This window comes from Perna viridis, chromosome 2, assembly GCF_037379345.1.
Source record: "Perna viridis isolate PV_CMFRI_1.1 ecotype Kerala chromosome 2, ASM3737934v1, whole genome shotgun sequence".
NCBI lineage: Eukaryota > Metazoa > Mollusca > Bivalvia > Mytilida > Mytilidae > Perna > Perna viridis.
In genome coordinates, this window is record NC_142446.1 from 31,795,547 (window position 1) to 31,811,021 (window position 15,475).

General features: G+C 34.5%; 1 protein-coding gene across 1 annotated transcript; it reads right to left on the reverse strand.

The window, feature by feature from the left end:
* Nucleotides 1–10,656: 10,656 nt before the first annotated feature.
* On the reverse strand, nucleotides 10,657–14,766 carry LOC148624645 (large ribosomal subunit protein eL33-like). The gene is made up of 4 exons (XM_088567438.1): nucleotides 14,623–14,766; nucleotides 13,644–13,796; nucleotides 11,653–11,800; nucleotides 10,657–10,703 (listed from the first exon to the last, which is right to left on the reverse strand). The coding sequence occupies exons 1-4, from the start codon at nucleotides 14,661–14,663 to the stop codon at nucleotides 10,680–10,682; spliced, it is 366 nt and encodes a 121-aa protein (XP_088423564.1). The 5' UTR covers nucleotides 14,664–14,766; the 3' UTR covers nucleotides 10,657–10,679.
* Between the last annotated feature and the right edge of the window lie 709 nt (nucleotides 14,767–15,475).

The following is a 15,475-nucleotide window of genomic DNA, read 5'->3' on the forward strand; positions in this document are numbered from 1 at the left end:
TGTTAATGCAAATTAACTTTTGGACAGTTTTAAAAATTTAGGAAAAAGGTGAAATGGAACAAAATTTGTATTTGTGTGTACTTGGATCAGAAGTATGGATTGACATTCGGTTTATACATGTTAGGGGGAAAAAGTTCTTGATGTTAAATATGAAAAATGCTCATGTATGGTCACAGTTTTATCAAAAATCTGCAGTGCTGACAGCACTTTGATTCTATGCATGCCAGTAAACAAAGCTAGAACTGTGCATGACCGAAGTTGGTAATACCAGTTGGATGTGATACTTATGTATAACACTCATTGTTAACTTTCTTCCTTTGCTAGCATTCAATAAAAGAATTCAACAGTTCAGTAGCACTTACTGGCTTTAAAACTTGTAAACCCATGTCAGTCTTCAGTTTGTTCATCTTGTTTGCAAGTATTAGGGCATGGTTTCATAAAAACAAATCTAACTTGATATTTTCTTCAAATCCCTCTTTAACCAAAATTTCATCCAATGAGACCACTTAAAATTGAAGATCTGAAGAAAAATTCTAAAATTTTAGAAAATTCTCTATTAGAAATTTTATATGAAACCAGGGCCTGATTACTTCTCGTGATTTATGCACACCATCCAACTATATGTGATACATGAAGGTAACTTGGCATTTAATATAGGTGTGCATAAAGCATGATAACTCATCAGTTTTCCTGCCTGGTAAACAGCAATCATTCAACCTTGACGCTTTCTAGAAGAGGCATTGTTGAGTGCTGCATTATATGACTACAACATCTTGAACAATATTCTCTGCGCAAATGTGGACACAATATTGCTAATGTACAGTTCAGTATGAATTCTGAACACAACTACATTTTACCCAAGTCACCACTTTGTGTAGTCTGTAACTGAAAAAGTATAAAAGCAATATTATTCAAACTTTGCTCATTGAAGATGTGTACCTCCTGTTTTGGAGAATTGTAATATTTCCTACTTTTGCAGCATGTTTAACTTCGCCATTTCGTCACTTTATGTGCCTACCCTGTGTAATCTGTAACTCGAAAAGTATTAAACAAAAATTGACATTTCAAAAATAAGGGAGGCAATTCTTCCTGATTAGCATACATGTAGCGTTTGATATATTATGGTTTAATATATATATAGCTTGTCTGATCTCTTATTTACTAGGTGGATCACAATCTATATCTACATCATTTTCTGCTGACAGAATTACCAGTGGATTTGGTGGAACTGGGTAGTTATGAAGTTCTTCAAAATGCTCAACCCATCTCTTTCGTTGATTTTCTTCACCTACTATTTAATTTCCATCCTTATCTTTTAACTAGGAGTTCTGGACGGTTGTATTTCCCAGGGAGCTTTTTTTTTTTTTTTTTGGATATCAAAGTTGTTTCATGTTTCCTTCTGTGATGGCTTTTTCAGCCTCTTCTGCTAAGTTGTTCACAAATTTCTTCTATCCTCTCTGATGCTTTTCTTGGTGACTTTGATGGTGATGTTTTCAAGGACCCGATACCTGTTGACAAGTTGTATTCTCTATGTCTTTCACTCCTTTCCAGATGTCATCAATATTCAGTTCGATTTCTGTCTGATCTTAGAGTACCTCGAATCTGTTCTTTATTTAAAGTTTGAATTAATCCAATATTTCATGTCTCTTAAACTTCCTGTGTTGTACAAAGTCCTTTTTGTTTCTTTAGCTTGAGTTTCAAATTAGCTACTTCAAGGTGGTGATCTGAAGCTACATCTGCTCCTTTCTTTACTCTTACATTTAATAATGATCGCCTAAATTGTTAGCAGATGCAAAAATGGTCAGTCTGATTTTCTGTGACGTGATCTGGTGAGACCCATGTTGCTTTGTGGATATTTTTGTGAAGAAAAACTGCCTCCAATCACAAAACTGTTTTTCGCATATAGGTTAGCAAATATCTCCCCATTTTCATTCATGTCACCAAGACCATTGTCTCTTCATAACCCGTGTTGTTACTACCAACTTTAGTATTTAAGTCTCCCATTAAGATGTTTACTTTTCTTGTTGAATTTCTGTCGATCAGGGATTGTAGTCTTCCGTAGAAGGCACTATTTATTTCATCGTCACTATCGTTTGTTGGTGCATAGCACTGGATGCTATTCAAATCGACCCTTTTTTCCGTTGTTCTAAATATTGCTTTGATGACCCTAAGCCGCCTATCCGACTATCAAGGCTACTCCTTGAGTATGTGGGTTGTTGTCTTCTTTGTGTCCTGAGTATAGGGTATGTAAGTCTCGTTCTAGTTTCATTTTCTTTACCGTAATTTCCGATATAAAACGTATTGAAAAACATAGACCGATCTGTTTTTTTTATAGTTTACTTCCGGGTACTCGAAACTCTCTATAACAATGCAAAATCTTCTAGTTTATGTTTTTTCTTACTACATTTATCATGTAGAAATAGTTATTTGTCATTTTTAACGTGATTTTTTACACCGAAAGATTTTTGCCATTAACACTGAAATCAACGCTCTCTAAATGACAAATCTTCATGCTTTTGAATGGTAGGCTAGGACCCATTCTCGTGAAATCACGGGGTAACATGACTGGACTTGCATACCCTATAGCAGCGACTCTCCAGTATATAACTTCACTTGTCCTCATTTTGTCCATCTTGTTTCACATAACCCAAGAATCTATATTATTTGCACATATCTCTGCAGCTATTTGGGAACACTTCCCTGCCTCGTACATAGTTCTTACGTTCAATGTTCCAAGGTTAGTTGCTCTGGTAGTAGATAGGATTATTGGCCTCTTCGGCGTCATTCGATCCTTCATTCTCAAGAGCTGAGTTTTGTGGTATATTTCTTGTTGGCGTTTCTGTAATCTATAGTGTTTTACTAGACTGGGTGATTAACCCGGTGCTAAAACCCAAACAAGAATGGCCATGGATTTGTGATCGAGCTTTAATTCCGTCTAGAAGAATTGCCTATACCGAGGCTTACGACCATCATCTGGCCGGCATTTAACTCATAGCTGGGGCAAAGGTTGATGGGTGCTTGGGCGTGTCCACACGCCGGGGTGGGGGTGGGGGGCTACACACTGCATCTCTGGGACCCTTGCCGCTCCGAGATCCCCTTCAATTCTGTCTGAGTTACAAGATCTCAGTCGACATGCATATTACCACGGGAAGGTGCAATTGGAGGGTCTTGGTAGTGTAGATGCTTTGTATCGGCAGGGCTAGATTTAGGCATTAGCTTTTTCGCTTTATTACATTCAAACAGGCTAGCAAGCAGCGACAGTAGATCTACAATTTTGCCCCCCCCTCCCACATTAGACGCTTTTCACTGCCCAGTGAAGTACACCACCAACACAAGATAAAAAATGCAGGCAGGATTTTTCATTATCAGTATGTATCTGTTTAAAAATAAATATATAAAAACCAGACCGAAAATAAAAAGGTTGGTTTTGTGCTCTAATTCATACTCATATTATTCCTGAACGGTTAAAGGTTTGTCTATTATTAAAACAGAATTACAAGAGGAACACATGGACGAAGAACTAGATGGACCTCAGCCATGCCCCTATTAATATGCATTAAAATTTTAAACTAATGAAGAAATCATGGACAGCGAATTTCGTAAAAAAAAAAAAAAAAAAAGTGATGGAAAATCCTTTCTTATATGAAGAGTGTCACTATGAAAACTGTTGCTTAGTACATGATAATTATATTCCTAGTTAAAGAACGGGTACTGTGCATTAAAGAAGGCCGACATACTCGTTACAGGCATCATACCAACAACACTGTTATGACGCATTTCGGTTTTAATATTGTGACAATTATACTAAAACTGCCACGACACAAATTATTATTATTATTATTATTACCTGAAGACATAGTCTCTGGACTTTTCTACGTATACTAACATATCTATATTAGAGTTTAAATGTATCTTTAAATTTGCATTTAAATTCTCTGTGATACTATATTAAACTAAAAATATCTAAATGCTGTTTGGATATAATTTTTGTGTTAGGTGAAAGTGAAGATTAGAAATGCCGCCCTTGGTTAACGACCTTGTAAAAAGGGTTTTTACAATAGTAAAGGGAGGTAACATAAATCGATACATGGTTGACTGTCCACAAGGACTCGTACTGATGGTGTACCACCGAGACCCCCTTGCATAAAATCACTTTAAAGTCCATGTGTTTAGTTTAGTTCAAGCATGAAAATTATTGATAAAAATAGCCGAACAAATCGTAAAAAAGTAGGAATAGGATCGTTAAGACTTGATTTTATTTCGTAAAGAAAATCTATATGTATAGAATAGAACAAGCGCTGGGCAGACCTCTTAAGGCTCTAAGTACAAGGGCAGATCCAGGATTTTAGATTAGGGTGTTTGTCTATGTACTGGATTCCTAAGCTCTACAAGAATCCATACAAACGCTACATAGCTGGATCTGCAAAATTGAAATTTGTTTAAGTTAACTTTTTGAAATAATCTTCTCGATTGGGTGCAATGTAGGTATTTTTGTGGTAAAATTAACGAGAAATTAAAGTTTCAACCCCAAACCGCCTAAATCTACCCCTGACAACCCATGCTTTGCAAATTTTAGGGGGGTATGCGCACACCCGCCACGCCGCAGCCTAAATGTGCCACTGAATTATACGAAGTATAGCTTGAAAAATCGTCTCAAGTGACCACCACACTTATTTTCGACATACTGATCCATCGTATTTCATGGGTATTTATACTGTATATATACAGAAGAGTATTCCGAAATACACGAGTCGAGTCGAGGTACTGTATCACCACAGAAAAAAATGCAAATCTTATTTGTAGTTTTTATCTAATAACGAATCGGAAAACATATTCTATTTTGTCGGTTTCGTCTTAGGAGGATTCAGTAAGAATAATATTCAATTTAATCACGTGACCCGTATGTATAGTGTCTTGGCACCGATCCGCCTCTTCCGCAATATTGCCTCTTACAGAATTTCTTTAAAAGCTCCAATGGAAGAAGTATTTCTAATTGTGGAATCGATACACTAGTAATTTCACAATTTAATTGTAGCTGGGATAAATGATTAGTCTACAAAACAGAAGAAGTATGTCAGGTCGCCAGTTAGCTGTGATTTACCGTCTATGTACTGGATTCCTAAGCTCTACAAGAATCTATACAAATGCTACATAGCTGGATCTGCAAAATGTACCACCAAACCGCTTTCAGAACTTTTAACTTCAAAGAGGGTCTCCAGTCTTACCACGACACTTGGTACTCAGTGATATTAATCCAATATTGATCCTAAAAACTCGAAAGATCTTTTGGAAACCCTCAATTCAAGATTATTATCAGAATACAATAGCATTAAAATCTATGATTTTCAACTGTTTATACTTCTTTTCCCCATACTCAGCTAAAATCCTGACTTCAAAAGTAAAATAAAAAAAAAACAGTACTTGCAGTACAGATTCTTCATGCTTTGTTCAAAACGATTCAAAATCATCTCCGAAATGCACCAAAGAAGTTTTCAAAATGCTGGAATTTGCCCAGTGTGGTGGACGTGTTTTCCAACAAATGGTCGGCATTGCAATGGAAACAAATCGTGCCCCTCTGATATATTCCTTTCCTCTTACGAGGCTGACTTTATAGCTGAAACGACATCGTTTAGCCAGATCGATCTTTGATCGTATCATCGTTAAATAATCCTAGTTTCGGGGGTTTTATACATCGCATCTACCCCTAAGTACTTGAGATAAAGGATACTTCAAAAACTGTCGGCCTCATATCTTGAACTACACTTAAAGATCGATGGTAACGGAAAACTATTGACCGTAAACGTGATGACTTTTCATTCCGCATTCCTTTCATCTGTGGCAACATCCCTTCAGCACCTGCGTATAGAATTTTCATAGCACAACTTGTACGTTATGCCAGAGCTTGCTATAGCCACGCAGACTTTTCGTTTCGCGCTAGACTTCTTACAATTAGGCTTCCTGAACAAGGTATGTTGCTATACAAGATTGAAGCCATCACTACAGAAGCTTCATGGTCGTCATCATGAACTGGTGGATCGTGTATACACCCATCTGCACCATTAAAACCGATTTTTTTTTAAAGTATCATAATTTGCCTTTCCTCTTTCGTCTACCCCGGACTTGATTTTTTATGAGCAACTCGGCAGGTGTCTTTAGAAAAACAAAGGACGGATACCCTACCGGTGCACCTTGTCAATGCTCCCAGTTTTCAGTGGAGTCCCGAGTTGCTCATTTACTTTTGTTACTTCGTATGCATTATTTTGGTTATTTTATGTTCTTTGTTGTGTGTGTCTGTTTTCTATAACTGGTCTTTATCCTTGGATTACATTATTTTGATTTCCGCTAAAATCACGGTTCCGTTGGTTATTCTAATACTGATGAAACAGCAAATGCTTTATCATATTCAAGACAGCTGTATTCAGTACAAAATACGTGATAAATATTGATAATATTTTGGTAATAGACCCTTTGTGCTAACGGTGGGGTAATCGATGAGCATGCTCGATATACACTTCCGCGAGGACAATTCTTTTGTTCTACCCAAGCCCTACCTCGATTGCGGAAGAGTATATTGAGCATACTCACCAACTAACCACAAAAGGGTCTATTCACTCTTCCCAGGTAATTATCCTTTTAGTATTACATGCTAAAATCTGTATCACAAGCCGTATCAACAAAATTTGATGTCGGATAAAATTGTTTGGTTTTTTTTCGCGCAAGAGCAAACTTTCTATTTACATTTCAGCAGCAACCAAAATCAATATTGTATTTTGAAAATCTGCCTTATTAAGTAATGGGGAAAATATAGAATTCTTAGTTTTTATACGCCCGTCGTCCACACTTCGGACAATAACTCAAAAACGCTTTCACCAACTTTAATGAAACTTTGGTGAATTGTTCATCTATTGACGTAAGCTCCCTTTCGATTTTTCTAAATTTTTCGTTACCGTGTTATGAATTCCTTTCCTTAAAAATGGGGATTTTCAAGTTTTCGGACAACTTAAAAACACTTTCACCAACTTTTAAGAAACTTGGGTGAGTTGTTCATATCTATTGACATAAGTTCCCTTTCGATTTTTATAAATTTCAGATATTTCGTGTCCGCGTTATGAATTTTTATACTTAAAAATGGATGATTTTCAAGTTTTCGCACAATTACTCAAAAACGCTTTCGCTAACTGTTATGAAACTTTGGTAAATTGTTCATATCTATTGAAGTAAGCTCCCTTCCGATTTCCATAAATGTCAAATTTTACGTTTCCGTGTTATGAAGTGTTACTCTTTTAAAAAAGGCCGAAAACGGCCAAGCCAATTTTATTCGTTGAAAAATCGTTTAAAACAAACCATTTGTTATGATGATCGACCAATACATATAAAAGGTACTTGGTAACCGTGTCAGAAAAGTGTGTTTTAAACAAGATGGAAATGTATGGGTGAAAAATCAAGACAACAAACTTAAAATTGACGCAGCCTTGGTAATGCCATTTTTTTGTGCATTTTTATTTACTTTTTTGGGGGGAGGGTATTCACAATATTTCTACTTGATCATATAAATTCATTAAAAGCATAAGGACAAGTTGAAAGAGCAACGGGCGTATCATGCGCTTAAAATACAGCTGTTTATTAGCTTTCTTTTCAATAGATGAGTAACAATACCCCTTCTTTTCTGGATTTTTTTCAAAAGAGCGACTAAATAGTGCTCAGAACCTTAGCCGGGGACTAGGGCGCTCCGACCACAGTGCAACTGGGTTGTGTGCCCCAGATGGTGGAATGGGGTACTCCTGGTGTGTTACATGCTGGGGTTGTCAGTTTATAGTACGGAAAACATGATCGCAAACCATAGTGGTGCACCGTGTTGGGAAAGATGCTACGTTCCTCGCACGTTAAAGAACCCTACTGTGGTATTCTCCCGGAGTAGGAACCATAGGGCTCCGCCACAGGAGGCTAAATTGCCCGACCCTACCCACCTCTCCCTATTTCCAGTGGCAATCAAAATTTGTCGACCCCATTGTCCTTGTGTCCCATTCCTTTTTCATTTCATTTTTATTTCATGTTCATATTATCAATTTCATGTTCATCGTCTGTATATAGCTGAAATATTACTGCTCGGACGTTAAACCCCAACAAACAAACATTTATCATCCATTTCATGTTCATCGTCTGAATATAGCCGAGATATTGCTGCTCGGACTTTAAACCCCAAATCAACCAATCGTTATCAATCTGCTGAGCAATACAAGAGATTGACAAAGCTATTGGGACATTTAAGCCGACCAGTTGCAATTGAAAGAGTTGATGACTACTCATCTAGTCCGCTCCTACTTATTTAAATCTGAATCAGGTACCTGGGTTATTCTATTTTGTCACTGGTGAGGGGAGTTCAAATTTAACGAATTAGATTTTATGTTGTATTTTGTGGACAAGGTTGAAAACCGTGATTTAGAATTGTATTTTGAAGTTTTTTATCTTTATCTTCACATCACCGCATACAAGTAATGTACATATAAAAATAAGAACTCGATGTTTATATCCTCCTTCGTAAAACTGGAAGAGTCCTACTAAGGTTCCTTTTTAATGACTGATTTGAGTGTTTCAGTTGAAAAAAGATTTTCATTGCGTTTATACTTATGGATTAAGTGCATTAAATTTCATCAGAACTATGTTACAAGTAAATGTATATCTTAAATATTTTAATACAAAAACATGCGCAAGAAATTTATAAGAGTCTGAAATATAGTTGCAGTAGATACTTTGAAGGAGTATATCTCAATTCATATATTTTAAATGAATCAAGGCAGCATTCAATGGATTCAGATTTGAGGGGACGATTGAAATAAATATAGCAGAATATCATTGTAACTTAATTGTTCATTTCACGATAGTGTTAATATTAGAAGTACAATGATTTTCTTCAACTTGTATCAATTGGGGGTCTGGGAGTTTAAGGCATTTTTTCTTGGAAAAGTATATAAAATATTTACAACCATTCGTTTTCCACAATAATATTTTTCCTGTTAGCAAGTGCAAAAGATGTATTGAACATGTTTCTGTCTCCTGCTAAATGCAATTACTCAACAACAAAAATTAAAAAAGCACAAGGCTCCTCCAAAACACTGTGGGTAATATTCACAAGCTGAGGAAATTCCATGTGATGCCAGAGGGTATTGGCTGCCTTAAAACCTGTCCAGGTAAATTTTCATAGGTATGTGGCTTTTTCATCAACTCTTACAATAGCAACTGGTCAGTTTAAATTTTTGAGTCATGGTTGTAGTTGTCACTGTAATTCAATATGCACTTTTTGTATTAACAAAACATGCAACAAATATTTGTACCAGTGTCGTGTGTATCAACTTTTTAGGTTCTTGTGAACGTCACCTGAGAACATTTGAACATGTCCACTGGGGTCTTTATGCATGAAATAGTCCTCAGCACCGTTACACTGCAGGTTTTTTCGTGTACTCTCTATGACCAAATTATACATCAATATTCAAAATGCTATACTCCAGATTAAGCATCTTACTCAACTTTGGTGTTCCTGGTCTTTTTTTATCAATTATTGTTCAAGGACAGGAACTACCCATCCCCACCTTTTAGACGTCGTAACATCCAACAAGTCCTAAAATTCATATCATATCATATCAAAAATAAAAGCGCTGATACCACTGGAGGTTGATTCTTGTGAAAATTGTAGCATGAACAAACTTTCAAAGATTACATGATGTGAAATAACTGTTATTATACATTTGCATTTCCCACATTATTTAAAAGTTTTTTTTTATTCATATGTATTAACTGAATATCTATCATAACTACTGTTTTCTGAAGTATAAATTGTAATCAGTGGTTAAACAGTATCATTCACAAATTTTGTTCCATTACAGTTTTTATAAACCTGTCCAAAAGTTATTTGCATTTTTATATATATATATATAAAAAAACTATTTTTAAAAGAGTATTGTCCTTCACTGTAATTATACCAAAATAAAATCAATTTCAGCTAAAGAAAATGAGTTCCTTGATGAACATAAGATATTCCAAAAATTAGACACTTTTTATCAACTTGAACTTCCAGTGAGTCACTTTTACTCCTCTTTATTCATCATAAATATTGACCGATAATTGTGCTTCGCTCATTTGATGCTTCTTGACAGTGCTTCATTCCCTGAATGCAAATTACTTAACATCTGATCTTTCAAGGCGAAAAAGCAGTCCCTCAAATCTTCATTTCATTTGAAGACTAGATCTTTAATTATAACTGCAGAAAAAATATGTCATTGTGAGGAATTATTGCCAGAAACATACTTACAGGTTATTAAAGACGTGTTCAATGATGTAAAAGGAATTATATTTGGACTATATTTTTATGTTGTATTAAGAACAGTAAGGAAATTCCTGGGATGAACGGGTGACAAAAGGTATTCCGAAAATAGGAAGACAGCTAATGCCGATAGATACTAGCAGCTCACCTAAGTCTTACAAATTATTAGGCTATTGTCAAACAAGTGAACCACAAATGGACAAACAACAGTATACCATAATACACCATCAATGTAAAGACAGATTTATAAAAAATAACATCTCAATCTAGCTTTCCTCCAGTTGTGCACAAAATGAAACTAACTTTTGTACAAGGCTTTTCAAGCTACAAGAAGAGTATAGAGTTTTTTTCTTTATTTTTTTTATATTCTTGAGGGGTACATCATCTGCAAAAGAAAAAAAAAGAAGACATTTAATTCATTCTTAATCAGCAATATGTCTACTATTAACTGTTAACATTAATTTTCAATGGCAAGTTAAAATTCAAGACATGACAGATATCCACAATGAAAAGAACTGGCAAAATTCAACTGAAATTCTAACTGGTAAACTTTTATTACCCTATGCAATTTCTAGAACTTTTGGACAATGTTTTTGTTTCATGGAGGTAAATACTTCGTAGTTGAATTCTATAACATCAGTAAAATACATAATTGTAAAAGCAGAAATATTAAAATCTGTGGAAAAAAAAATCATATCCTTCCATGCTATTTTATTTCTATAGCATAAAAGGAGGGGTTTCATTAAAATTCAAAGGCAAACACAAGCAATTTACAAAAAAAAAAAGTAAAATAAATCTTTGAAATATCAATTAAACTTTCCATTTTACCATAACAAAATTTAAACTTATTTCACTGAAGTGTTTATGTTGAAGGGAAAGTTTTGATTTAATGTGTGCTTAATGCAATGTGAAGCAACTACAAGAAACTGTCATTTGAACAGAAAATTTTTGCATTAAGGATAACAGGGTTCCTGTTAAAACCTTTGAGATTTTCTCTTTTCTTTAAACGGTTAAGTGTTTATACATGTCAGCAGTGCTCGCCTTAAGCCACTAGCCTGAAGCCCAGGGCTTTTTAAAATTGATTTGGGCAAAAGAAATGATGTGTACGATTCTTGTTTTGGGCTAGTTGAATCCTATACAGTCCTCTATTTTTTGGGCTAGTTGTTGAGAATTTTGAAGGTAAGGACTGTCAGTAACAAAAAAAAAGGGGGTTAAAATGATAATTAGGTTTTATAAAAATCGAAAGGTATTTTTTTAAAAGCAGTCTGTTTACTGCAAACAAAAGTGGAAGGAAAAAACAAAAAGAACCACCTTATGATGGTTTTGAAACTTACCACTCTGATTCTTCTTCCCATAGCAACTGCAGGGAGATTTTTCCTGAATTTAGCCCTAACAATTCCACTGTTTCCATGTGGTCTTGTGATTTTGCCCCAGATGACTCTGATTCTGCTGGCTTTTTCATGACCAGGACAGGCAGTTTTCCTAAAGCAAAAAGATCAACTTCATAACAAGACAAGAATTTATATGAATCTTTGATATTCCCTATAGCAGCATAAAAGGTTAAGTTCCAAGTCATGTAAACCTGTCACAAGATGTTTTAGTGTTTTAATCAACTTATTAAAATTGTTGTTTATCAAATGGCAACAGTATGTTTTATGTAGAAATTACCTTTCAGTTAGCAAATGTTTCAAATGTTAACAGATTTAAAACACAGACTTTTATTTCAACAATGATTAATAATTCACACATAACTTAGCCATCAAGCATATCATTTGACATCTGAGAGACAATATCCAATCAAATGGACTCTAAAGAACTTGGGATTGGGCAACTACTAATTTTTTTTCTTATATTTGGAAAGCACTACCTGTTTTAACTTCTTACGGGGAAAACACCCTTATTCCTAAAAATTCTGGCAAAAACACTGCAATTATATAAAATGGGAAGCATACGTCAAGTAGGCAACTTATACTGAAACTTAATTATCCAGGAATGAACTTCATGTGCCAAACCAGGAAAAAACATCGAAAATTAAGTGGCCCAGCATGTAAATTCTGTTCAACTTTGAATTGCCCAAGATTAAAATTTGCATGCTGCTGCAGTGTTCCCAGATTCCATTTTCCAGTCATTTTTGTGCAATTTTGATATGGAAAAATTGTTTATAATGCTCTACTTTACCTTTGGCAAGTAGAAAGCTTGAATATTTGAAAGGATTTATTAAGTTTGCAAACTTCAATTGTGGGAAAGTTAATCCTCATTTAGAATTTTCTAGTGGAGCCCTAAATTTTTTTTAAAAACCAAGAATACTGCACTGGCCGGTGCTTAATTCAACTACTGTAAAATATCCTTATAATTTGGGTATTACAGATCAAAATCACAAAAAAAAAATTTGAAGATTACATGATGTACAATAAAATTGAGATCATACATTTGCATTTATCATATTTAATATCAAGAACTGTTTTTTCCCCAAATACGTATAAACCGGATGTCAATCCATACTTCTGATCCAACTTCACACACAAATACGAATTTTGTTCCATTTCACCTTTTTACTAAATTTATAAACCTGTCCAAAAATTTATTGGCTTTAACATTAAAAAACTACAGTACCAGAATTATTTATGATAAAATGTTCTCAAAACCAATTTATGCATAAGAAAAAAATTTTTTAGGTGAACATAAGATTTCCAAAAACTTGACACTTTTATCAATTTGAATTTTCCCGCCAATTTTACTTCGTTAAAATCACTCCTCTTAACTTCCTGTTTATTAATGATAAACTATTTATGAAAGGCTTGAGAATTTGACTGATAAGTGTGGTAAATGGTACATGCTCGACATCTTTTATGCTTCTTGACACACTACTTCAAGGACTAAATTTCCTGAACAAATTTATTACTAAATATGATCTTTCAAGGCCAAAAAGGAGTCCCTCAAATCTTCAGTAGATGATGACTAAATCTCAATTCTATTTGCAGAAATAATAGAATGTTATTGAGCTCAATAATTACAAGCAACATATTTACTGGTTACAAAAGAGGTATTGAATGATATAAAAGGAATTACATTTGGACTACATTTTTGTGTAGTGTTCAGAAATAGTAGGGAAGTTCCAGTGATGGACTGGCGACTTAAGGTATTTTAATAAATCAAAAACCTAAAAACTAAGTCAACAACTTGAATAAGTGTCTATCACAATAGCTAAATTATGTTGGATTCAGAGTTTTAGATTAAGCAATACCAATCTCAAGTTATGTAATTGTGTTTATGCTTTAGTGTTCAGTTGATCAAATGAATTCATAAATCAAAGAATATTTTTTACCTTTTAGCCTTGTAAACATAGGCACATCTTTTGCCCAAGTAGAATGATGTGTTCTCCTTGTTGCCAACACCTTCTATTCTGAGAAGAGCTGTGTTTTCATGTTGGTTTCTCAAACCTCTCTTGTAACCAGTGAAGACAGCTTTACAGTACAATCTGAAATAATGTAAATTTGTGTAATTTATATTCAGTTTCTATATTTTGTATGTAAAAAGGGACTCTGGCTTTTTTGAACTTATTTTTTTCAGGTGTGTTTGTGTGATATTTTTTCATAATGCCCAGATTTTAAAGGGTTAGGGTTGTGGTCATGCAAAAGTACTTTAACCCAGTCACATTTTTTTATGCCTGTCCAAAGTCAGGAATTTCTGGCCTCCGTATGTCTTGTTTTGTTCTCACATTACTTTTTATATTTTCATTGTTGTTGTCTCCTTGACATATTTACCATACATATTGTCGTTATATCAAAAAAACTTGCTCATTTTTCTTCTCATACAATTTCGCCTGAATATAGCCGAAATACTGCTGCTCGGGCGTTAAACCCCAAACAATCAATCAATCAATCTTCTCATACAATTGTTTTTTTATAATATTGTACTACCTGTATACACCTAGGGATCACAATAGAAGCTATCATCCAACAAAATTGGATGGCTACTAGCTCATCTTTTGATGGCTACTCTTACTTTCAAAAATAGGTACTCTTGAAATAATTTTCATTAGTCTACCAGCTACTTCCTTTTCTCCAGCTTCTCAAAATACTACTGACATCCCCAACACCACATATATTATGATGTCAGATATATAAACCTTTATCCTCCATGAGAAGCACATTTTAATACTTTGCCCCAACATACATGTACCTGTATATTATCAAGTATAGCAAAATACAAAATTTCCTTGGTAAATTGATTCATTAAATACAGTAGTACAACAACAATCATCAGAACAGCATATTGAAAGTCAATGTTATCTTTATGTATACCTTCCTGACTTCTTTGCAGGGTTTGGTGCTGCCTCCGACATTTTTGGTCAGTCACCTGGAAATAGATATACTATAATATTCATATGAATATAATGTACATGTACCTATACATTGTATGGTCTACATTTTGTACATGTACAGTGTACATGCATAATGTAAGACAACAATCAGAAGTGTTGCCTGTTGGAAGCAGAGACACTAGGATTTTACTACCAACACCTACTGTACATACCAGAAAAAAATTTGTAAACAATGACTCAGCAAAGTGGCAAATTTATCCAGTCTCGCAGACGTTTAGATGTTATAGATATATCAAACATACATGTAGTCATGTACAGTTATGAAGATGGACTATAATCTAGTACAAAAATGTACAATAAGCAATTGTTAGCTTATCTGAACTGTGAGTTTCCATCAAGTCAAAGAACTTCTAGTATAGCCTCATGTTATAATATATAATAACTTAATAGACCCTTTTGTGCTAACTATGGGATAGTAGATGAGCATGCTCAAACTAACCACGAAAGGGTCTAGATTACTCTTGGCCTTGCGAAAAAACTTTGAAAGAACTATCTTGAGCGAACATTTCATTCGTGATTACAGTATCGATAAAGTACGAAAGGAATTGAAACATAACAGTACATGCAAATTGCACACATTTCAGTTACTTCTAGCAATTAATAAGTCTGCAATTTGGCACGAGATGGGTGAAATTCATTTACTAATATGTAAACATCGCTATTCGATGGAAGGGTATTGAATATAAATCCAAGATTATCTTCACTAACTGTTAATCATCGAGTGATATGCATAGTCACACTGGACAACATATTGATGAAGTCAATTTTGAAAA